This window comes from Labeo rohita, chromosome 8, assembly GCF_022985175.1.
Source record: "Labeo rohita strain BAU-BD-2019 chromosome 8, IGBB_LRoh.1.0, whole genome shotgun sequence".
Classification (NCBI taxonomy): Eukaryota; Metazoa; Chordata; class Actinopteri; order Cypriniformes; family Cyprinidae; genus Labeo; species Labeo rohita.
The window spans coordinates 22460194-22486496 of record NC_066876.1 but is presented as its reverse complement, the minus strand read 5'-3'; the positions used below and the strand labels follow the sequence as shown (position 1 = coordinate 22486496).

The window sequence follows — 26303 nt, the reverse complement described above, 5'->3', positions numbered from 1 at the left end:
GTTTTTTCTTCTGAAGCATCAGTGAGAGTTTGAACTTTCTGTAATAGTTGCATTTCAGTTGTCCTCAGTGTGAAAAGATGGATCTCAAAATCATACAGTCATTATTGGAAAGGGTTCAAATACACAAAAATGCTGAAAAACCAAATAATTTGTGGGACCGGAAGGAATTTTCTGCAAGGTGTACGTCAACTTTTGACTTCAACTGCACATACATATTAATGTAGTTACAGACTTCTTATCTCCAACAACCAGAACAGCCAAGAGTACAAACTCTATCATGTTTATATACAAGCCAATTCACTCTCAGTTCTTGGAACGAATGACTGCTTTAGAAAAAAACTAGTCAGAAAAAGTAGCTCTCTGGTGCACCTTGACCTTAATATTTCACAGGGTAGAATCTAAAAATAAATCATCAATAAAACATCAAAATAATTTTGCTGTTAGTGTGACGGCAGAATCATCTTTTTATAGTGTTTTTCTTCTTTAATTTTCATATATACTTCAGGTAAATGACACTTTTTTAGTTTTATCACCGATTTATTTTAATCCTGAAACTTCATAACACTACAAAAAAATATGAACGTTAAATATGCAGTGCTTGTGAAGCACAAAAAGCCATCTGGCTTTGGCAAGAGATTACTCTTCATATCAGCATGTCATCTGTGCCTTTCACAGGCTGCATATATAAAACCTCTAAAATAACTGATATATTGGGATGTTTATCTACAAGGCTAAATGATACTGGGAATGCTATCGGTGCTTTGCTACAGGAAATGTAACCGGCCTGTAATCCTGTTCAGGTCCGGGGTAGTTATATAAATGACAGGTGCTTGGCTGTAACCCCTTCATTCAGGCATCATGAAATTTCTGATCTTGGCTCTGTTCATTGCTGGCGGTAAGACAAACATTTGTCTACTCTAAACCCTAAAAAGAGTTTATTCTCAACTATTCTCTCGTACTTTAGTTCCTAAGCAGTGGAATGAAAAGGGATATCTTTAACGCATTTCACTTAGATATGCATTGCGGCTAATGAACCTGAGCAGACATGTACTTTATCATTGCGTATGTATGTGTGTTGTCTTGAAACAGCCTACGGTTGTGGGCAGCCCACCTATAAACCTTCCATCTCAAGGGTGGTTGGTGGAACTGATGTTGTCCCAAACAGCTGGCCCTGGCAGGTATTGTGAATATGACACTTTATTGTAGTACATTTTACAGGAAAATACTGTTTCAGTTAAATTCAATGCATTACTTGCTATTTCTTTGTAATTAATGGTGAAATCTATTGTGAAATTTGTTTCTACGCCTTTTGTATTTCTGTAGACAATGTATTAATCTCATCCTAAAATGCTCTATAAGTAACAGTTACAAATATTGCAATATGTAATGATGAATTTTGACTGTATTGCACTGAAAGTAGCTCCAGTTCAACATTTTACCTTATCAATTTCAGGCGTCCTTCCAGTACCAGAGTGGCAACAGCTTTTACCACACTTGTGGTGGCACCCTGATCGCCAGTGAGTGGGTTTTGACTGCTGCTCACTGCGTTGGGTATGGAACAGCTGCTCCTTCTGTCACAATTAGCATCATGAATTCATACTGAAATGAAACATAAAACATAATGCTGCACTTCTCTCATTGGCAACACAAGAATGCAATGAATATTTTTATGAGTTGATCTGCATTACAAGATGGACTAATACTATAACTTAAAAATCTGCCAAGCAGCAGCCGCACTTACAGGGTCTACCTGGGCAAGCACAATCTGCCAGACGACAACGAGGCTGGCTCTCTCGTCATCTCTCCTTCCAAGATTATAGTGCACGAGAACTGGGATTCCTACAATATCCGGTTGGTCCTCATCTAATTTTAATGTAGGGGAACAAAAGTTTTATCTGAGAGTGTGTTTTTGATGCCTTTGTGTGTTATTCTCAGCAATGACATTGCCCTGATCAAGTTGTCGACTCCAGTGACTTTTACTGACAAGATTTCTCCTGCTTGCCTGCCTGCGTCCGGCAGCATTCTGCCTCACGACTTCGGCTGTTATGTTACTGGATGGGGACGCCTCTGGAGTAAGCGCCTTTCCACTGCGATTTACCTATTTTCAACCACGAAAATCTTTTCTCAAATTAGCTCCTTTTGTCTTTCTTTCTCCTCAGCCAATGGCCCCATTGCTGATATTCTGCAGCAGGCTAAGCTCCCTGTTGTGGACTTTGCTACCTGCAGTAGGCCTGACTGGTGGGGCGACCTTGTGACCAACCTCATGATTTGCGCTGGTGGAGATGGAGTGGTGTCTAGCTGCAACGTGGGTTTGATAATGTTTATATTTTGATATTTCATTATGAATATGTGTGAGAATGCACACTAATGATGTTACCTCACTTGTGCAGGGTGATTCTGGTGGCCCTCTGAACTGCCAGAGAAGTGACGGCACCTGGGATGTTCACGGTATCGTGAGTTTTGGCTCCAGCTTGGGCTGCAACTACCCCAAGAAGCCCTCCGCCTTCACCCGTGTGTCTGGCTACATTTCCTGGATCAACAATGTAAGTATAAAAAAACCTGTTGGTCTTTTTCCAAACACATGGCATCTTTTTCACATATCCTGTTGACATAAATGTTCACATTTTTAAACTGGTCTTTTCTTTCTCAGGTGATGACCTCTAATTAAAGTGTGGAAGGTGCGGTTACTTCAAAATTAACAACAACCAAAAAAATAAATGTGTAATCAATAAACATGTATTCAACAACTATTTTTGTCTGCTCTCAGCCTAAAAGATGAAAAAAATACATTAAAAAGCATGATTTTTTCCCACTCTTTTCCACTTTTGTTAAGGTTGTGTTTGTCATCTAGATATTTACCCAATTCTATGCCGATCTATTTTAGATTATAATTTAGCATATGCTAGGGGCTAAATGTGCTGTAGGGTTGTAGGCTAGCGTAGTGGATTATAATGATAAAGTTTGTAGATAATCTTTACTCACCAAGCCTGCATTTATTTGATCCAAAATACAGCAAAAGCAGTAATATTAAGAAATATTTTTTTTACCATTTTAAATAACTGCTTTGTATTTGAATATATTTTAAAATGTAATTTATTCCTGTGATCAAAGCTAAATTTTCAGCATCATTACTGCAGTCTTCAGTGTCACATAATCCTTCAGAAGTCATTCTAATATGCTGATGTTCTGTTCAAGAAACAATTATTATTATTATTATTAGCATTATTTAAAACACTTTTTTTTCCCCAGGATTCTTTAATGAATAGAAAGATACAAAGATCAACATTTATCTGAAATAAAAAGCGTTTGTAAGAGTCAGTATTTTATTTATTTTTTAAATAAAAATACACTTTTATTTAGCAAGGATGCTTTAAATTGATCAAAAGACATTTGTAATGTTACAAAAGATTTCTATGCCAGATAAATGCTGTTTTTCTGAACTTTTTATTCATAAGATAAACCTGAAAAAAATCTACGCAGATGTTTTCAACATAATAATAAGCAGCAAATCAAAATATTGTAATTTCTGAAGGATCATGTAACTGGAGTACTGATGCTAAAAATTCAGCTTTAAAATCAAAGGATAAACTACATTTTAAAATATATTCAAATAGAAAGCAGTTATTTTATATAGTAAAAATATTTCCAAATTTTACTGTTTTTGCTGTACTTTGGATCAAATAAATGCAGGCTTGGTGAGCAGAAGAGACTTAAAAAAACATCAAAAATCTTACTGTTCAAAAACTTTACAGGTAGTGTAAATTTAAATTTTTGTGGTTACTTCAAAATCAACAACAAAAACAAAATAAATGTGTATTCAAGAAACAGATTTATTCAACAACTATTTTTGTCTGCTTTTGGCCTAAAAGAAGAAAAAAATACAATAAAGAACATTAAAAGCATGATTCTGTCCACTCTTTGTTATGTTTTACTGCAGATTATTTATATTATTAATTCCCTTATGCTAGGAGCTAAATGTACTGAGGGGTTGTAGGCTAGCGTAGTGGATTGTAATGCTGATAGTAAAGTTTGTAGATAAACTTTATTACAGGCTCGGGAAATCCTAGTCTGAATGTTTAAAATAGTTTAATACGATGTAAATTTGAAGTAAGTTTTATTATACGTCACATACACGTCACATATTGTGTTTAAAACTATTAACGTTACCTCGCACCACCAACATTCATAACACTGGCTTTGGGACAGAAATTCCTCTCGAAAAAAGGTCAATAAAAATAAAAGTCAATAAAAATGTGCTGAAAATACATATTTTAAATTTGATCCTCACTTTACTTTAAAGAGAGAATCACAATTCTTTCATTGATTTTGACATCGCGACCCCAGGTTTCCACAGCGGAAGACTGACGTCTGTTCACCCAGACAGAACGGACTGCACGCTGGGTTAAAGGCGGGGCTCCACGGCCCTTGAAGTTACCATGACACACGTACACAACCTATTTAGACAGCAAGTAACGTTTCTATGAGCAGCCGGGTTGTAAACAGTTTGGACAGATGAAAACTCATACTGGTGAGTTATTAAGACAATCTTTGCAATCTATAAAAATTGCTAGTGCCTATATTATATGTCTTGTAAGTAACCGAAGGTTTAAAAAAAGACACGAATATGGAGACATGAATGCTAATTTAACAGTTCCAAAGCGTCAGTGTACATACATTCAGCGCTGTATGTATTATTTACTAGATTAAAATTTGTGTTCCGTCAGCAAGTTGAAATGAGGGGTTACCTCAAAACTTTAAACTGGGTATTTAAACTCCAGCCTAAAAGGACCACTATAGGAAGACACAAAGACTCTGACCTCTGTCTACAGGTATTAACCCTTTTTTCTTTTTAATGTGTTCATTCATTGTCAGTTCACATGGTTATTGATTCAACTTTTAGTTGTTCATCATGATGAGATGATCTTATATTGTGTATGACATATGGACTCTTACTAGACATGTCACTAGAGAGGACTTTCACACATTTTTTGTGTTTCTCATCCGATCTGCTCAGAATAGTGGGGTGGATGAATGTCATGCCACTATTGACTGGTGTGAAGCAGACGGCCGCTATGTTATCCGTGACTTAAACTCTGCGCACGGGACATACGTCAATGACTGCCGGATACACAATGCCACTGTGCGTCTCTCTCCGGGAGACCAGCTTCATTTTGGCTACGGAGGATCAACCTATGAGCTCTGCATTGACAGCGAGAAATCAGTAAAACTCATGTGTTTGATCAGATAAATGATATTGTGTTCCTTCATTTATATTTTTTCAGTCGCAGAAAATATCAGAGACCTGCAATGTACAGATTCAAAGTTTTGTTTCTCTCCCAAACAGTTTCCACTTGTGGCTGCCCAGTCTCCCATTCCCCAGGCCTGGGGGCGAACTCGGACCCCTTCTGTTTCACCCCATCCTCCCACCAGACCTCGTCCCATGAGTGCCGGGTCTAAACGGGGTCCCAGTGCACCTGATCGCAAAACCCAGTCTAGCAGACCAGGTAAAGTCTTTTTCAGCACACAGTTTTTGGAATTCCACAAAAATGTAATATTGCCTCATTAATACCTTTTATTACGGCAAGTAGAAATGAAATGGCCAAAATAAACTATGGAAACCATGGATTTATTATAGACTTCCTAAAACACGGTTATTATAACTAAAACTTTGAAAATAATTTTGTTAATGGAAATAAAGCTGAAATTAAACAAAATATAAATATTAGACAAAATGTTTTTTTTTTGTTTTAAAAAGAAATTTTGTCAATTTAGTCATTTTGTAACAAATCATTTTAGACACTAAGATGACTAACTGACAATAAATAAACTCTAAAACTGAAACAAAAATAATATAAACCTTAATATTAAGCTAAAATACACAACACATAACAAAATCAATTAAAATGATAAAAAAATGAATCTAAAATATTAATGAAAGCTATAATAGTACAGTATATAGGCAACAATAAAATGCCAAATTGATGAGAAAGTGGATAATAATTATTATTGTGGACTGCTTTTTTTTGCAGGAAGCTGGAGTGGTAACACAGGGAGAGCATGTTATCTTAGAAGTAAGACTCCACCTAACAATTCTCAAAGCATTCACGTCTTCCCAATGGAGGAGGTGAGTCCAACACCCCATTAAAAACACCCTAGTTTCCCTTTCCCTGGACCTTTCATATAGCTATGCCACCTTGCAGAGTTAAAAGTCTTAAACAGTACACTGATAACTCTGTTCTTTCTCAGGAGGAGAGGTTGCATCGGCTAGGAGATGGACACGTTCGTGTGTCTGTGTGCTTTGAGGATGAGTCCCAAAGGAAGGACGATGCGATCGTGGCCCTGAAGGAGGAAGTATCAGCTCTCAAGCTCCAGCTGTCTCAGAAGAAGCAGGGTGATCCAGATGTCACACACAGACTTCGCTGCCTGGAGAGTGACATCAAAGAGAAGAAAGAGCAGATACAAAAGCTAAAAGAGCAGGTGTGGTATTATTATCTCCTTTGTTACATTTTACATTATTTAGAGTTTTGACACTGTGTTGGATTGTGGCTTTAAGTCCTGCCTGGGTCATCCCTATCTTGAAAGGGTGTATGCCAAGTGCTAGCAGCAAATTCATTGTGATACATAAATGCAAAAGTTGCCAGTAGAGTTTTCTTAGTACAAGCAGTACTAGCCACAGTTATGATAGAGGACAAGAATGCCCATCTCAGTAAAGAAACAGAAAATTTCTTTTACATACTTCAGTGGCTCAGGTGGGGCTTGGACTCACAATCTAGAGTGCCACATGATGAACTCTCTTTTGATGAACTTTTTTTTTAAAGTGAGATACGGGTAGTGAAAAGTTGGACTTATTTAAACCTTAGCACTGCATTTTTAGAATGCTGTGTCATGCGTGAGACACTGCAAAAGACATGAGATGTAAGCGTAACGGGTAAACATGTCCATCAAGCACTCGTACATTAAAAAACTAACGAAAAATAGTGTAGTGGAATGGAAAAACGCATTCTGTTTGAATGGCCCCTTATCCATAGGGCCACAGGACCATGAGAAAACATGCACTCTGTTGCGTAAATACCCATTATAGATGGTAATGATTAAAGTTTCATTCTTTATTTTAAGTTTTAATTTAAGAGAAATACATTTACAGTATTTGATGATGTTTCTGCTTGTTTGGAAATTCATCAGAAATCTTTCACATGCTTATTATTACCTATTATATACTTTACTGCTTTATCTTTTTAATGGATGTAGATGCTGGAACTTCAGAAATGTTCTGGAGAGATGCTCGGACAGGCTGTGACAGAGAGAGATCAGAGGATCAGCAGTCTTTTAGAACAGATGGAAAAACTGAGGAATGAAAATAATACATCTGCAGGTATAAGGAAGATAATATAGAGTGATATATATGGGTTATTCACATAACTGTAATGTGGAAAAATTATGATATATTGATAATTTACTATGAGATATAATATGATGTTATTATATGTAGATTTGTATGTATAAAAGTACAATTTTATAGGTATGTAAGTATATAAGTATAAGTAAGTATATAATAAAATTGAAAGCATAGACTTTTATAAAATAAAATAATATTTACAAAAGTTTTATTGTAAATAAATGCTGTTCTTTTGACTTTATATTCATCAAATAATCCTGAAAAAAAACATCAGTTTTGCGAAAAAATCAACATTAATAATAATAAATGTTTCTTGAACACAAAATCAGCATATTAGAATATGATAATATTATATATGCATTTGCATGTATAAAAGTGCAGTTTTAAGTATATATACTATTGTTATTTTTATACTTCCTTATACTGTTCAAAGATTTGGGGTATGAAAGATTTTTATTTATTTTATTTTTTTAAGGAATGCTTTTACGCAGCAAGGATGCATTATGTTGATCAAAAGAAAAGTAAAGACATTAATATAAATAATATAATATTTACAGAAGTTTTATTTCAAATAAATGCGGTTCTTTTGACGTTATATCTTTATTTTCATCAAATAATCCTGGAAAAACGTATCACAGTTTTGCGGGATAATATAAAAGTTTTATTGTAATAATAAATGTTAAATGTATAATAATAATAATAAAGGTTTCTTGAAATAAATGCTGTTCTTTTGACTTTATATCCATCAAATAATCCTGAAAAAAACATATCACAGTTTTGCAGGGAAAAAAAATCAACATTAATAATAATAAAAAATGTTTGCTGAACACCAAATCAGCATATTAGAATATGATGTTATTATATACATTTGTATAAAAGTGCAATTTTATGCTTCCTATTTTTATACTTCCTTTAATTTTCAAAATTTTGGGATGTGTAAGATTTTCCTTAAAAAAACACAGCAAAGACACATTATGTTGATCAAAATTGAAAAATATAAATCTTTTATAATATAATATAATATTTACAAAAGATTTTATTTCAAATGAATGTTGTGCTTTTTAATCTTATATTAAAAAAACCTTATCACAGTTTTTACGAAAAAAATAAAAATAAAAATGTACTTAAATACCAAATCAGCATATTACAGTGATTTTCTGAAGGCTGAAAATTCAGTTTTGCCATAACATGAATAAATTACGTTTTACAATATAAAAAAAAATCACAATATCTGTTTTATATTATATTACTGTGGTCAAATAAATGCAGCCTTGGTAAACACAAAATATTATAAAAAAAAGTAAAAAAAATATTATTATAAAAATATTACAAATATCCTACCTCCTCCAAACTTTTGATAATTTGTGTAATACTAAGATGCATTGTTATATTATTGTAGTGGAATTATCAATAACATATTTGATGCATACAGGCTTGTTAGATCTAAGCAGTTACTTTGTATTTTCTTTAAATTTGTGATTCAGCATCGGTTAGCAGTTTGAAGAAAGATGTGTCTGCCCGAGAGAAACAGGCTGTTAAACTAGCAACTGAGGTGGACAAGCTCAGACAAGAAGTGAGACACAAAGATGCCAAGCTTGCAAACATGATGGACAAGGTTTCAGCATCCCTCTCTTTCTACAGCTCTATATATCAATGTATTATGTTTTAATGATGCTGTTTTTATTATTATTTAAACTATTTTATCAATAAAAGATAACGATTCCTTTTGTTTAAAAGCTGAAAGACACCCAGAAGCATCAGAATGAGCTACTTGCCAGACAGAGGGAGATAGAATCGCTCAAGAAAGTGAGTATGTTTGATTTCACTCACACTCCCTCCAGATCTCCACATAATTTCATAAACAGACATGTTCTTAGACACCACGACCCAGGTGGGACTTGAACCCACAATCCCCAGCTCCGGAGGCTGATGCCTTATCCATTAGGCCACTGGGCCAGGTAATGTCAATATGTGAAATCTGGTGTCATGTGTCTGTTTTTCATGTGTAATGTGCACGGCAGGAACAGAGTTGTCTGCTGACAGAGATAGACAGACTGAAGCAGCTTCATCAGCAGACACAGCAGAGAGAGCAGCTAGTTCAAGCAGAACTCAAACACACACAGTCAAGGGTGAGTGAGCTCAAGACAGCAACAGCGGTCTGTTAAGTCCACTCCTCTGGTATCTATTACACTAACGTATATGAAATTTCTTCAAAGTTTGACAGTTTTCGTGACCGGATTGTCAAGACTGTGCAAGTTTCTGACAAAGAATCAGACCAAAAGGTAAGAAAATATGTCAAGCCCATCAAAAGCTAAGTTTACTATCAGGGATTGTTTTTGCAAAAAAGGTGTAGTGCATCAAAATGTATACCAATATAGGGTACGATGGGGCTAAAGGCGCCCCCGGGGAAAAGGCGCTTTGATATTATTTTCCTCTAAACCACTAGATGGCAGAAAAACATCCGCTTTTCAACATTCACATGCGATATTGGTTGATCCTTGACGCAGCAGAGCAAAGTCGATTCTGTGCTTACTTGATCTAATATTTAATGTCTTTAAAAATGTTGTAGATTTAAGTAGCAAATGAGAATAAAATTATTAAATATATCTTGAGACAAATGTCGTCTTAATGATTTTCAGTTTTGTTTAAGATCATTAAAACAGCTGTTTTTAAATAACAAAAGAACATGTAAAAGTATGGTATTTGGGGTAAAAAGCACCCCTGCTGTTGGGGCTAAAAGGCACAATATTAACATGATAATTAATAAAAGGCTGACTTTTCCATTTGTTGACATGCCATTGTTAGATTCAGATGGTAAATATCATATATTATGTTGGGTGTCCATCTTAGAAATAATCACCATAATCATTCATTTAGAATGAAACCATCATATGTAAATCTATATTAAATTGTTATGGGTTCTCGTTCGATGCTTTCACAATCTTTACATTTTGAAATGATTTTGTTTCTGTATTTTAAAATATATGTTTTATATTAACATTTTAATGACAGTATATTTATTGAACAAAAAATAATTGTTTTATTTATCAAAATAAGCAGAAAATAGTACAGACTTTGCTAAAGTGATTGTTTTGAACAAGTATTAACTTAAACATTATAAAAAACATTATTTTAGTTAAATTATTTGTATCAATACTGTGTGCCTTTTACCCCATGCTGCTGGGCCTTTTACTCCACAAGACCCCCCCTTGCCACCTCATACATTTATGAGATTTTTTTTTAACAAAATAAACAACTTGTATGATTTATTTTCACACAAAATATGTTGCTCCATAAATGTTCAATACAAACGTATGTATTTTTCTGCAATTGTTGCTCCCGTTCAAAAGTTTACATCCCCTTGATTCTTAATATTGTGGTTGTTACCTGAATGATCCACAGATGTGTTTTTTTGTTTAGTGATAGTTGTTCATGAGTTCCTTGTTTGTCCTGAACAGTTAAACTGCCCGCTGTTCTTCAGAAAAATCCTTCAGGTCCCAAAAATTCTTTGGTTTGAACTCTATCCAACAATGACTGTGTGATTTTGAGATTTATCTTTTTTTTATCTGAGGGACTCATATGCAACTATTACAGAATGTTCAAATGCTCACTGATGCTCCAGAAGGAAACATTTGGAAAATAAGAAAAATGCACACATCTCCATTCTGTTCAAAAGTTTTCACCCCCAGCTCTTAATGCATGGTTTTTCCTTTTGGCGCATCAGTGCGCTTTAAAACCTTCTCTAATAGTTGCATATGATTCCCTTAGTTGTCATAAGTGTGAAAAGAAGGATCTTAAAATCATACAGTCATTGTTAGAAAGGGTTTAGATACACAAAAATGCTGGAAAACCAAAGAATTTGTGGGACCTTGTGGGAACAGCAGGCACTTTAACTGTTCAAGACAAACAATGGACTCATGAACAACTATCACTAAACAAAATACACAGCTGTGGATCATTCAAGTAAGAACAGTATTAAGAGTCAAGGGGATGCAAACTTTTAAACAGGGTCATTTTTATAAATTCAACTAGTTTCTCTTGTGGACTATATGTAAACGTCTTTAATGTGAAATATCTTATTCAGGTAAGTACTAAATAAACAATAGCATGTATTTTGTATGATCCCTCTTATTTTGGTAAAATAATTAACATTTTGCAGATTCTGAAAGGGGGATGTAAACTTCTGACCTCAACTGTACAGTTGGTGTTGGTAATGCTAATTGTCAATAAGTTTTTACAAATGCCAACTTTAGACATAAATTATATCTTGGCAGAAAACTAGTTTGGAAGCATGTTTTTTTGAGAAAAAGGACTCTAAAGCGCTGAATGAGCCAAGTTTCTCTCAATTTTTCCACTACTGTCACCTGAAGACATTTTATGATATTTCTGTGATGCTTTTTTCCCCCTTTTCTTTCTTTGTTTTTGCAATTTTGTAGCTTGCCAGCTTCAGTCCATATTTTGTCATTATATTGAAAAGAATGGCAGGATGTTTAAAAATTGAGAACACTGCCAAAATTTCATTGCTGGAAGAACTTTTTTATGTTTGTTTTTATTTTGCAGGTGTTGGACCATTTAACTGAGCTAATAGAACAGATGGAGATGTACAAAAAAAAAGTGCACGACTTTGAAATGAAACTCAAAGAAGAAGCTCACACACAGAGCAAAATGTTGGATGAGACCCAGAAATTTAAGACCAGACTGCAAGAATGTCAGGTATTAGTAGGTGGAAACATTGATTATGCCATGTAATGATATATGTTTGTGTAACAGCATTGCACAGCATGTTGCACAGCTATGTAATATCTCTTTCTATTTGCATATAGAGACGAGTGCAAGATGCATGCATTGCGGACACAGTTCTGATGGAAATATCTGGGCTGCAGGACATTAATTTGAGTCCTTCGCTCAGCTGGGTTCAAGAGCATTCACTTTCTCTGTTAAAGCTCCTGCACAGAGTACTGCAGAATGCTGCTCAGAGCTTACAGACAGCAGGAGTTGATGTGTCATTGAAGACTGGAGGTAAGAAACAGAACTGGGTTTGATAAGAATACAAGTGATATTGCTTTTACTATCTAGTATTACAAATAGAGTTAAACTGTTACTGAATTTCAGTGCATTTTACAGAATTTCAGTGCAATTTACAGAAAAGTAGTCTGAATTATTGTTATTATTTGTTTTGTCTAGGTGTATCAGGTGCTCTACAGACTATGTGTCAGGAACACATGGATATGCAATCAGAGCTTAGAAAACTAAAGGTATTACAGCAAAGTATTTCAAAATCAGTTAAAGAATCAGGAAGTTATTCTAAAGAAACATGTCTTTCTTTCCTGTACTGAAGTCAGAGATGCAGAAGCTTCAGGAGACAGAGATACAGAGCAGAGATCTTCACAGTAGGCTGGAGTTCATGCAAAAGCGGTTTGAGATAGAGAAACTTCAGGTGCTGTTGTCTCTAAAAACACTAAAAGTCAAATTAAACTCATTTCATTTAGTCTCTGAGGCATAGACCTCTTGAGGGACGGCCTCAATTAGATTGTCATTTAGCTTTTTCAGTTTTTATAATTATAGTTAAAGCCCCTCCCAGTTCCAATGCAAATCTGTTATATTATTGAGAATTGACTCCAAGCTATTGGACTAGATTGATTTCATGAATTGAACTCAGTATCAAATTCTGTTTTACTGATGTTTTTCTTGACCTTTGACCTATTAATGATTCAGGCAGCTGAGGGACAGAGAGAGATGAAAAACACACTAAGACGACAACTGGAAGAGGTCATGGCTGATCTACAATCAGTGAGACAAACTGAGGTGAGTTAAAGGAGAAGTACACTTTCAGAACAAAAATTTACAGATAATGTACTCACCCCTTTGTCATCCAAGATGTTCATATCTTTCTTTCTTCAGTCGTAAAGAAATTTTTTGAGAAAAACATTTCAGGATTTCTCTCCATATAGTGAACTTCTATGCAGTTTAAATGCAGCTTCAGAGGGCTCTAAATGATCCCAGCCGAGGAAGAAGAGTTTTATCAAGCAAAACGTTCTGTTATTTTCTAAAAAATATTACAATTTATATCATTTTAACCTCAAATGTTTGTCTTGTCTAGCTCTGCATGTACTCTGTGTATTCCGGTTCAGGACAGCTAGGGTAGGTCGATAAACTCCAATCTCATTTTCTTCTCCAACTTCAAATTCGCCCTACATCGCTGTTTTACCTCGTCTTGAACCGGAATTCACAGTTCACACAGAGCTAGACAAGATGAGCATTTGAGGTTAAGAAGTATATAAATTGTCAATTTGTGGAAAAAAATGACAGATCGTTTCTCTAGATAAGACCTTTCTTCCGCGGCTGGGATTGTTTAGAGCAGTGGTTCTCAATCCTGGTCCTGGGGGCCCCCTGCTCTGCACATTTTGCATGTCTCCCTTATTTCACACACCTGATTGAGATCATTAGCTCATTAGGAGAGAGATCCATGAACTGAACTAATGAGCTGATGATCTCAATCAGGTGTGTTAAATAAGGGAGACATGCAAAATGTGCAGAGCAGGGGGCCCCCAGGACCCGGATTGAGAACCACTGTTTTAGAGTCCTTTGAAGCTGCATTGAAACTGCATTTCGGAAGTTAAAACTCACAGGCACCATAGAATTCCACTATATGGAGAGAAATCCTGAAATGTTTTCCTCAAAAAACATAATTTCTTTACGACTGAAGAAAGAAAGACATGAACACCTTGGATGACAAGGGGTGAGTAAATTATCAGTAAATTTTTGTTCTGGAAGTGAACTTCTTTAAAACTAAGTGAATTTATCCTCTTCAGTGAAATACAGTTGACCTGAACTCTCAACACATGCTCCATATCTATATTTGATCTGGTTTTCAAGAGCCTAGTTGCCAAGTATTTACTCATATGTGTTAGTTCCCAGCACATAACCATATTGGTTTGTTTGCTTTTACCCTTTTGACACATGAGAAAATCCATTTCTGCCACATATGAAAAAAAAAGTTGTTTGGTTAATCATAATGATGACAAAATAAGTTGGAATTGAGACATAGTCATAATTATGAAATAAAAGTCACGTTTTATATAAATAACTATGACTTTTTAATAATAATAATTATGACTTATACACTGCCGTTTAAAAGTTTAGGATCAGTAAGATTAATTTTTTTGTTAATGGATTATTAAAGGATTCTTTAATAAATCAGAAGTTGAAAAGAACAGCATTTATTTAAAATAGATATCTTTTGTAACCATAAAAACTACCATTTAAAAGTTTGTGGTTAGTTAATTTTTATTCTTTCTTTTTTTTAAGAAATTAGTACTTTTATTCACCAAGGATGTGTTAAATTGATAAGAAGTGATAGCAAAGACTTATATTGTTAGAAAAGATTTTTATGTTGAATAAATGCTGTTCTTTTTTTTTTTTTTTTTACTTTTTATTCATCAAAGAATCCTGAAAGAAGAATCACAGGTTCCAAAAAAAATATTCAACAGCACAACTGTTTTCAACATTGATAATAAAAGTAATAAATCAGCATATTAGACTGATTTCTGAAGGATTGTGTGACACTAAAGACTAGAGTAATGGCTGATGAAAATTCAGCCTTGCATCACAGGAATAAATTATATTTTAAAATATATTAAAATAGGAATCCATTTTTTTAAACTGTAATAATATTTCACAATATTACTGTTTTTTCTGTATTTTTGATCAAGTAAATGCAACCTTGATAAGCATAAGAGAATTGTTTAAAAACATTGACAAATCATACTGATCCCCAAACCTTTGAATTACAGTGTACGTAAATTCATCTTTATGATATTTTACGTCATAAATGTAACGTTCCATCTCATAATATTGACTTATTCCCAGTTTCCAGGACATTGCCATATTGGGTATCTGATATTAAGTCATAATTGTGATATAAAAAGTCAAAACTATGACAAATAAAAGTCTTAATTATGAGATAAATAGTAACTATGGGATAAGACTTTAAAGTCATAAAAACATAGAAAGTTAAATTATGAGATGACGTCATAAAATTTGTACTTTTATGTTGTACTTATGATTAGTTTTTCCATAAATCAGACTTTTCATCTCAAAATGATGACTTAGTATCTAATAATTTCCAATTTGATGTCACAATTATGACGTTTAATCTCATAATTATGATTTACCAAAGTTTTTTTTTCTCATGTGGCAGAAATGGGCTTCCACAGGACACAGAACCACACTAATTAAAAAATAAAGTTGTTCAACTCCGTGACTGTCATTTTATTGCCTTGCAAGAGTGTCTTGCGCAGGGAGATCGAGACACGCAAGGCTGAGTGGCAAACCAAGATGGAAGAAGCCAAGGTACGAGAGACAGAGCTCAAAGATAAGATCCGTGAATTTCATCTCAAAGAGGAGGAGAGAAGCGAGAAGATGAAGCAGTGTGAGGAAAGAGAGGCGAAGGCCCTGCAGAGAGGAGCTGAAGAGGAGAGACAGAAGCACAGAGTTGAGGTAGATGAGTACAGGGAGCAGGTGCGACAACATGCATACACCATAGTTGCCATGGAGACACGAATAAACAAAGCTCAGCATAGTGAGGAAAGATGGAAAGATATGGAGGAGGAGAGAGACTCTCTGAAGCAGCAACTCAGAGGTGAGCACAATCTCTCATCCATAAAACATATGCCCAAAAGTAACGAATGAATTATGATTCAAATGAAAAAGAAATATTTAAGATTCAGCAATATATTTATAAATCACTATTTAAAATAAGCAAATTTATGGCTGAACTGTATGTCTTTGCTCATGATCACAGACACAAGTTTTGCATTTTTTTTTTAATATACTGCAGTTTCATATGTTACCTGTAGAGGGCAGCTTCTCAACAGCCTTAGGCTCCTAATTAAAACTAATTTGTGCAACAGATTTTATGCGTCCTACATATGTGTTCTGTGTTCATTAACATGTTTACCCTTGTTGTACTTGTCCCACAGAGGCGCTCGGTATGCTGGAGGCCTTTGAAAAGAGCAGCAGCACGTCTTACACATCAGAAAAACAACAGGAACCGGATCAAACCATAACATCCCTCCGGTATAATAAAGCTCTCATGAATACCATCACTGCATTGCCCATCATGCAAAGTCTATGTTGTATATTATTATGGTAAAAATGTCAAAACTGCCTTTAGTCAGTAGGCCTACTTCAGAAACCAGTTGAAACACCTCTACATATGTAAGATTGTAACTTAGCGATTTATATGTTGCATAAGTTACAGCGTAAACTGATTTCCTCACTCTGTCATCACTTTCAGTGTGAGAAGGATAATATCCATACACTGTGCTCTTGTTAATGAATAATGCATGAGGTTCATTATTTATTCATGCATTATTTATGATACTCTTGATTAATAACTAATTACACAGTCCATGTCTCTCTCTTAAAGTCATCTCATAGATCACTGTAGCTGTAAATATGTCTCTTTTCCTTCTTCCCTTTATTTTTACTATGCAATTAATGTCAAAATGCTAAAATCTCCTAATTCATTTAAATGATTTAAATTATAATAACTACAGACAATATATACGTAATGTATACATGTATACATGCTTTCTTAAAATTATTACTTAATGATATTTTTCATTACAAATGATCAGTAGCATTTATTCTTTTCATGGATGTCTTATTTTCATTAAAGTCCACTTCCAGAACAACAATTCACAAATAATTTACTCACCCCCTTGTCATCCAAGATGTTCATGCCTTTCTGTCTTCAGTCGTGAAGAAATTATGTTTTTTGAGGAAAACATTTCAGGATTTTTCTCCGTATAATGAACTTCATTGGTGCCCCGATTTTGAACTTCCAAAATGTAGTTTGAATGCAGCAAAAAAGGGCTTTAAACGATCCCAGCCGAGGAAGAAGGGCCTTATCTAGCGAAACAATCTGTCATTTTTCAGAAAAAAAAAAAAAGTGTACTTTTTAAGCACAAAAGCTTGTGTAGCACAGGCTCTGGGATGTGCGTTCACGTACTATTGAATCACTTCGAAAGGTCACGCGGAACGTAGGCAGAACCACGGACCCAGTGTTTACAAAGCGAACGCGCAAAGACTAAGAAAGTGCAAGTAAGTCAAACGCTGTTTACAAACAGAAAGGTACAACAATGTCAGACAATTCTGAAGTTGTAGGAGAAAATAACATGGAGTTTTTCAACATACTCTACCTTTCAGAGCCAGAGTACACAGATGATGAACTTGTGGTGATTCGAAGATGTGATTCGTAGTAGTGATGGGAAGTTCGGATCATTTTACCGACTCGGACCTTTGAGTCTCGTTCAGCAAAATGAACGAATCGTTTTTCGAGTCATTTTGTTCATTTTAGCAAAATCAGCATCACGTGACAGCCCCATAAGATGAACGAACGACTCAAAAAACCCAAAGACTCGAAACAGGTGAACTAATTCCAGTACATAACCCAATAGGTTGTTGCACATGCATGACTGAACGAATCACTCCCCGAGACGACTCGTTCTTCCTGAGTCACATTAAAGATTCGTTCAAGAACGAACGGTGGATGTGCATCCCAGAGCCTGTACTACACAAGCTGTTGTGCTTAAAAAGTAAACAAATTTTTACTTTTCGAAAACAATGACCGATCGTTTCGCTAGATAAGACCCTTCTTTCTCGGCTGGGATCGTTTAGAGCCCGCTGAAACTGCATTTAAACTGCATTTTGGAAGTTCAATTTCGGGCCGCCAATGAAGTCCATTATATGCAGAAAAATCCTGAAATGTTTTCCTCAAAAACCATAATTTCTTTACGACTGAAGACAGAAAGACATGAACATGTTGGATGACAAGGGGGTGAGTACATTATTTGTAAATTGTTGTTCTGGAGTTGTCCTTTAACAATCTATACTGTGCTCATATTGAATTTATTGTATTCAAAATATATTGCCATTTTTAATTGGTCCTGCAGGGAATCTCTAGTCTCGTCCCAACAGGAAGTGGTCAGTCAGAGTGAGATCATCAATGCCCTAAGTCGCGACCTGGCCCAGGCTCATGCTCGGCTGTCTGATATGACAGGTGCTGCACAATTAACACAATACGAGAATACCACTGTATTCAGTGTGTTGTAGTGTTTGTTTCTGAGCATGTGTCTCTCTGTGTAGGAGAACTTAGTGAACAGCAGAAGTTAGAGTTGGAAAGTCATAAAGCTTTGGTTGTAGACCAGAAGATTCAACTAAGCATGCTCACACAGAAGCTAACCATGATGTCACAACTAGTGGAACAGAAGGATGAAGAGATCAAGAAACTGGGAGAAAAACTGAGGTATGACACATAAAGTACAATGGCCTCTGTAAAATTGAACATAAACCTTGTATTATATAATGAAAATATTTTTTTTTGTTAGACAAACTGAAGAGGACCTGAAAAGTAAAGCAGCAGCAAACAAAGAGATGGAGAACACAAGCCTTGTTTCACTTCAAACTTCAAGAAACACTAAAGTGAGATTGGCACCAAACTGGACAAATATTTACCTTAGCAAAACTGAAATGGTTTATCACTCTTGAAATGTTTTAATTAAAAAAGGGTGAATATTTTTCTTAGGTTTTTTTTTCTCAATAGATAAATGATTGAATGATTATAGGACAATGAAACATTAGCTGATTGAGTCCCACCGAGGCACAAAATGTGCCTGATATTAGCTTTTTTTGAAATTTCTGTTAATCAAAGAATCCTGAAAATAATATTTAGCAGCACATTAATAATAGGAACATTTTCTAAATCAGCATATTTTAATGATTTCTAAAGAACTGTGTGACTGAACACTAAATATTAAAATAGAAAACAGTTATATTAAATTAAAATTAAAATAATATTTTTCCTTTTTTTTTTAGTGCAGCATTGGTGAGCTCAAGTATGGAAGCCCATTTATGCCACTAAATAATAACAAAAAATGTTATTGCGATTTTTAATCTCACAACTCTGACTTTGTTCTCAGAATTGCGTGATACGTGAAATGTGTTTATATCTCACAATTCTGACATTTATTAGAATTGCATGATATTAACTCGAGTTATAAAGTCAGAGTTGCGAGATACAGACCCACAATTTTGATCTTTTTCTCAGAATTGTGAGAAATTTTGAAAAATAGTCAGAACTGTGAGATAAAACTTGCAGGTTCTGACTTTTTTTCCTCACATTTCTGAGTTTATTTCTTAGAACTGTAAAATATAAACGCGCAATTGCGTGTTAAAAAGTGAGAATGGTGAGATGTAAACTTTCAATTTTGAGAAATAAAGTCAGAATTGCGAGGAGATAACCTGGAATTCTGACTTTTTTCTTGCAAATGCGAGTTTATATCTTACAATTCTGACTTTTTTTTTCACAATTCTGACTTTTTCTCAGAATTGCATGATAAACTCACAATTGCAAGAAATAAAGTCAGATTTGCGAGATTGCAATTATGACTTTTTTCTCAAATGCAAGTTTATATCTCGCAGTTCTGACTTTTTTCTCGCAATTATGACTTTTCTCAGAATTGTGGGATATAAACTCACTAGAAAAAAGTTGAGAAATAAGTTTATCTTGCAATTCTGACTTTATTCTTGCAAATGCAAGTTTCTATTTCTGTTCTTTTTTCTATCAGTTTTGACTTTATATCTCAGAATTGCAAGATTATTTCTCAGAATTACGAGTTTGTCTCACAGTTCTGACTTTATTTGTCATAGTTGCGAGTTTATATATTTTTCTTAGAAAAAAAATAAATTTGTTAGATAAAAATTGCAATCACCTATTTTAAAGGGGTCTTCGGATGCAAACTTCATTTTTACATGTTGTTTGAACATTAATGTGTGTTGTCAGTGTATGTACAAATCTACCCTATAATGATAAAAATCCATGCAGTGGTTTTTAATTAATCTGTAAAAATAATATGCCCTTTTTCAAATCGAGCCATTCTCAGATGCCTGAGTGTGGTGTGGCGTCACACCGGCAGAGGCCGCTCGCACGAGTTGATTGACATGAGCGTCTTACCTCAGATCAGCTGTGACAGTCCGTCCTACATTGTTTCGATGCGGAGCAGGGAGCATCATAAGAATTTTGAGTTACTGAGGTGTTGTGTTGCTGTATGTAATAATGAATATAGTGGTCATCATTTACTCCCGACATCTGAGCCGCTGAAGATGCAGTAAATTACGTTTGTTTGTGAAGGGAATGCGCCTCCCGATCTACATAAATGCGTCTATGTTCGCACAAATCATTCGTGATCCAGCTTCACCTACAGCAGAAGTGAGTATAAGGTTTTTTTTTTATGAATCGCTGCAATCACCTTTCCTAATAACGTGCTAGTTAGCAAGTTTTGTGGCTAAACGCGCTAAATGTGTCTAAAGTAAACAATCTCTCAGAGCAGCAGAGAGAAGAGAGGGGCGGGGCGAGCAGAGCTCATTTGCATTTAAAGGAACAATCCCTCAGAATGAGATGATTTCTGCAGGGCTCATTTTGGCAAGGTAAAAACGGTGTTGTTTTCCACTACCATTGAGAATTTTTAAACAAAGTATATTATAGACGTTTCATTAAGACCCTAAAGAATTGTGTCAACTTGTGAAAAATGGGCATCTGATGACCCCTTTAAAATTTTTATTCAGTGGCGGAAATGGGCTTCCATACATAAGAGATTTCTTTCAAAAACATTACAGATTCTTAATGACCCCAACTTTAGAGAAGTAGTATACATTCACCAGTAAAAATGGGCAACAAAGAAAGCAAAGGGGTCACACACACACACACACACACACACTCATAGATAACAAATGGACACTTTGCTAACAGTTATATGGATGTTGTTTTCTCAGGATGTGGCACTCATGACAGCGCCTAATGATGTCATCAATCAGGGGTCAAAACGCAAAGGTCATTGCCGCGAGGAAGTGATACTTCAACAGCACGAAGGTTTGCGTGACATGAGAGAGCGAATCAGAGCTCTAGAACAGAAGTGGCCTAGCAGTGAGTCTTATAATCCTTTATGACTAATGATCAAACCTTTGAATGTGACGATCCTTATCTGATCTAATTTCAGGCCAACATTAACCTACATTATCACTTTTCTTCTGTACGGTTTACAGAGCGTCTGTCCCAGCAGGGGGAGCCAGAGAAACAGGGTCAGATGAAGACTCAGAGACTTCAGAGATCTGCTGCTCGGAGAGGATCCATCAGTTCTGTGGTATTCGCTTTACACATGTATTTGTTATATATATGTGTATATATATTTAGTTTCTTAAATGTCATAATTAAAGACATGAAGAAAATATACATTTTGGGGATAATTTAGGAGAATTTAAATTTATGTATGTAATATTTTGCCAATAAAATTATTACATTTCCTATATATTTTAAATCTAAATATATCTATTTTCTAAAAATTCAACTGACAAAATCCTCATTTTAACCGGTGCCGATAGCCTAGTGGGCAGTGTGCCGACATACAGCGCCTTTGCACTACGGGTGTCCTGTGTTTGAATCCTGACTCGAGGACCTTTCCCAATCCTGCCCCCCTCTCCCACTTCACTTATTGTCATATCTGATCTGTCCTACACAATAAAGGCACAAATTAACAAATTTAGGATCACTCTAAAATGCTGAAGAACATGATCATCAGTTTTATCACACTTGTATAAATTAGAAAAAAACCATCTCAGACTTTTGTATGTGTATATTACTTTGAAGTGTGTGTTATATGAATGCTTGTTTGATTCATGCAGAGTGGTTTTGCGTTCCCTGAAGCTCTGACCGAGGCAGCACGAGAGCGTACAGCCAGACTGGACATGTCTGATGCTCTGGAGCTCAGTGAGAGAACAGTGAGTAACAGGCGGCACATGCACATTCAAACTAAATTGTGCGAAACATGCATCTGTGACTCTGAGATTGTGCTCTATTTTGAGTGTTTTTAGTGAATCATTAATGAATCAATATTTTTCTGCTTTGGTTTAGTTCCTGGAGCTTGCACGCGTGCTGCGTGAGGCTCTGGAACTCAGTGACAGTGAGATGTCAGGCTGTGCTAGTTTAAAGCACCTACCTCCCGACGAGAGACAGCACATAGTCTCTATGAGACAAACAGACATGGAGATGGTGAGAACCCGCCTTGATCTACAGAACAGACAAAGCCAACAGCAAGAGCTACTGCTGCAGGAGAACCAGAGAGAGATACACACACTCAGGTGCAAACAAAAAAAAACACACATTCATGACAAATAATTCCCTCCCTCCTTTTCAGTGTTTCATAATTTTATATTAAGATATTAGGAAAAGAAACTATAAAATCCCTCTCTTCCGTAGTATTTAAGTATTTTAGTTTGTGGAGTGTCAAAAAACATTACAACATAACACAATGCATATTATAGTTAATAAAATATATACATTTGTATATACATTATATAGTTGTGTAATGTAAACATTAACAATAATATAACATAAAATAATGCATATTAGACTTTTAATGTAATAGAATATAAAATGTAATATGATATATATTTGTATATACATTTTATAGTTTTGTTATGTAAAATTAACAGTAATATAACATAAAATGATGCATATTATAAATTTATATTATATTAATAAGACAAATACTATAAACTGTCTCTGTTCTATTCTATTCTATTCTATTCTGTTCTATTCTATTCTACCTTTTCAATACATTTTTAGTTTTTAATGTACAAAATATATAAAATGATGCATATTATGTTATCTATATTATTAATAAGATAAAAAGTCCCTCTCTTCAATAATACAATGCATATAATATAATGTAATAATATACATTTGTATATACATTTAATAGTTGTGTAATGTAAAAAGTAACAATAATATAACAATGATATTTTATTTATATTATCAATAAGATACTAAGAAAAAAAAACAATAAACTCCCTCTCTTTATCAGTATTTCAGTGGATTTTTCTAATAACGTCGAATAAATAACATAAAACAAATAATGCATATTATATTATATTATATTATATATTATATTATATTATATTATATCAGAGTTTTAATTTAAGAAAACAACTGTAATATATAGTGTAAAATATGCATATTATTTTTTTATATATTATTAATAAGTAATAAAATAAATAAAAATAATAAATAAAATAAAATAATAAATATTAAAAAAAATAGACTCTCTTCTAGTTAATAAAATATACATTTGTATATACAATTTATAATTGTGTAATGTAAAAATGTAACAATAATATAACATAAAATTATGCATGTATTATTATTTTATATTACAATATTAATAAGATATTAAGAAAAAAACTATAAACTCCCTCTCTTCCTCAGTATTTCAGGGGATTTTCAGTATATTTTTTATGTTATATGTCCAAAAAAATTACGAATTTTGAATATTGAATATGAATATTACCTGCATATTATATTATATTATATTATATTATATTATATTATATTATATTATATTATTCACTTTATTCTTCAATGCGAAAATGAATAGGGAAATAACGAAGAAATAACAACGTGCAGTAAACGGTGATACTGTATGCGCTACAAACCAGTGTGTTCATAATTAAGATAATACATTAAAAATGTGGTAAGACACACCAATTTGCAATATCAAGCAGCAAAATGAGCCGTTTTGTACAGCTAAAAATAGCTGGACACCGATGAGATCGGAAGCCAGACCCATAAAATTTACGCATGGCAGTGCCCGCTCTTATGGGAAAAATATGGTGGATGTTATACTATATTATAATGAAACAACTATCTTTCAGAGAGAGCCAGGTGCTGTGGTACCAGACGCAGGCCGAACATGAGAGTGTGAAGGTAGAACTGGAGACACAGAGACAAGAGACAGAACAGCTTCGGCAGGCTCTACAGGACAGCATCAACCAGCTGCAGAGAAACCAGCAGGAACGCAGTGTTACCAACAGAAATAATAGGGTATCACAGATACAAGCTCACACAGAAAGTGAGAAAGTCTGACTGACACCATGCAGAGAAAAAAAAAAAAAAAAAACATCAAAAAGTTGTTTTTTTCCTGAACAAACTTACATGCGGCTTGCAGTTCTGACTTGCAGACACAAACAATTCTGACTTGTCCCTCAGTTTGTAATAACAAACAATCCGGCAAATGCATTGCCAGTTACAAAGTGTTTGGGATGCCTTAACTTACAAATGAACTGAGTCAGAGTATTTAACATTTCAGACACATACTCTCTCTCCTGTCTCTCTGTGGAGTGCCACCTTCAAGTGGTTCATAGTTCAACCAGTGAAATCTATAATAAATACTTTCTCTACAGAGCCTTAGTACGGAGAGAACGGACAAAAAGAGTGGGAGAGTGGGCCATCACAACTGTATACCAAATGAAAACTATGAAAAGGTACGCTCAATGACAACAGCAGATTGGTTTTGAATCAGCACCCCAATGCAAGAGTGTGTGTATTTGATCTCCATAACATATGTAAGGTCTAAATCCAAGCTGTCTGCCACAGACTGCCTGGGGTTTTACAGAGAAACTCCACACTGTGCAATTAATAGATTTTTCAGCAGCACCACTAAATTTGTTCTTTCCTGAGCTCATAATCTCACTGCTATAAATGGAGCATGAATCTGTTCCTGTTCGTTTGATGTTAGAACTATTAAAAAATAGCACAGACAAAATACAAGAATGCATCTTTTTAATACTTTCGTCTGCCACAATAATGTTAAGTATTCAAATTATCTTCATTTGGGGGCTTTTCTTAGCAAATACTCATCTAAAAAAAGCTATATGTCATGCATAATTAATTTTATTAAATGTAATCAGCATTTGACAGCCCTATTTTTACTGTGTGCGTTCGCAGGCGCCGACAGTGAAGAAACGGACCTCACAGATGAGACTGAAGAGGAGAGAGAGTGAGGTGGATAATCTAAAGAAAGAAATGGGGCAGAAACAGCAGATCTGTTCAATGGTGTCTGATTTGGCCAATTCTCTGCAAGGCCCTGAGAGCTCCCAACTCCCCCTGCTCACTGAGGCCCACTGAACTGTGCATTTATTATTAAATAATGTTATATTTCTTAATTCTTGTCATTTCATTATATGTAACTATGTGTGTGCTCTGATATATATGGTTTATGAGGACACAACTGTGTAAAATGACATGTAAACTTTGTTATGAGGACACATCATGTGTCCTCGTAAACCTAATGGCTTAAAAACATACTAAACAGTGTTTTTTTTTTGAAAATATAAAATTGCAGGTGGTTTCATGTGAGGGTTAGGGTAAGTGGATAGAAAATACAGTTTTTAAAAACAATTACACCTATAGAGTCCACCAACCACAAAACCAGTCAAAAGTAGCACGGGTATATTTGTAGCAATAGCCAACAATACATTGTATAGGTCAAAATTATCGATTTTTCTTTTATGCCAGAAATCTTTAGGGTATTAAGTAAAGATCATGTTCCATTAAGATATTTAATAAATTCAAAACATAATTTTTGAGTAGTAATATGCATTGCTAAGAATTTCATTTGGACAACTTTAAAAGCGATTTTCTAAATATTTAGTTTTTTTTTTTTTTTTTTGCTGCACCCTCAGATTCCAGATTTTCAAATAGTTGTATGGTCAAATATTATCCTATCTCAACAAACATACATCAATGGAGAGCTTATTTATCTGACTTTCAGATAAAGTCAAAATTTAAAAAAAGACCCTTATGACTGGATTCGTGGTCCAGTGCCACATATTAAACACAGAATGTGTGTGTGTGTGTACTTGTTTTTGCTACATTGTGGGGACCAAATGTCCCCACAAGGATAGTAAAACCTGAAATTTTTGACATTGTAAAAAAATGATTAAAAATAGTAAATGATGTTTATCTGAAAGTGTAACGATGCAAACACGTTTCCTGTGAGGGCTAGGTTTA

The 26303-nt window shown here is 34.6% G+C and overlaps 2 protein-coding genes and 1 non-coding gene across 3 annotated transcripts; 2 read left to right on the top strand and 1 right to left on the bottom strand.

Moving 5' to 3' along the window:
* The first annotated feature begins 732 nt into the window (after positions 1–732).
* ela2 (elastase 2) lies at positions 733–2750 on the top strand. Its single transcript, XM_051116345.1, has 8 exons — positions 733–895; positions 1090–1178; positions 1454–1551; positions 1729–1851; positions 1936–2072; positions 2160–2305; positions 2391–2543; positions 2651–2750. The coding sequence occupies exons 1-8, from the start codon at positions 859–861 to the stop codon at positions 2666–2668; spliced, it is 801 nt and encodes a 266-aa protein (XP_050972302.1). The 5' UTR covers positions 733–858; the 3' UTR covers positions 2669–2750.
* Positions 2751–4167: 1417 nt separating this feature from the next.
* On the top strand, positions 4168–25547 carry fhad1 (forkhead-associated (FHA) phosphopeptide binding domain 1). Its single transcript, XM_051116379.1, has 29 exons — positions 4168–4225; positions 4345–4528; positions 4725–4829; positions 5015–5221; positions 5345–5504; positions 6030–6124; positions 6247–6477; positions 7249–7372; positions 8881–9011; positions 9134–9202; positions 9418–9525; positions 9613–9678; positions 11957–12109; positions 12220–12415; positions 12581–12651; positions 12735–12833; positions 13112–13201; positions 15683–16037; positions 16378–16474; positions 18355–18461; positions 18548–18707; positions 18790–18883; positions 21233–21383; positions 21503–21600; positions 22139–22234; positions 22368–22594; positions 24167–24335; positions 24695–24775; positions 25239–25547. The coding sequence occupies exons 3-29, from the start codon at positions 4734–4736 to the stop codon at positions 25416–25418; spliced, it is 3711 nt and encodes a 1236-aa protein (XP_050972336.1). The 5' UTR covers positions 4168–4225; positions 4345–4528; positions 4725–4733; the 3' UTR covers positions 25419–25547.
* On the bottom strand, positions 9280–9352 carry trnar-ccg (transfer RNA arginine (anticodon CCG)). Its single transcript has one exon. It is a non-coding gene; the product is annotated as a tRNA-Arg (tRNA).
* Positions 25548–26303: the final 756 nt, after the last annotated feature.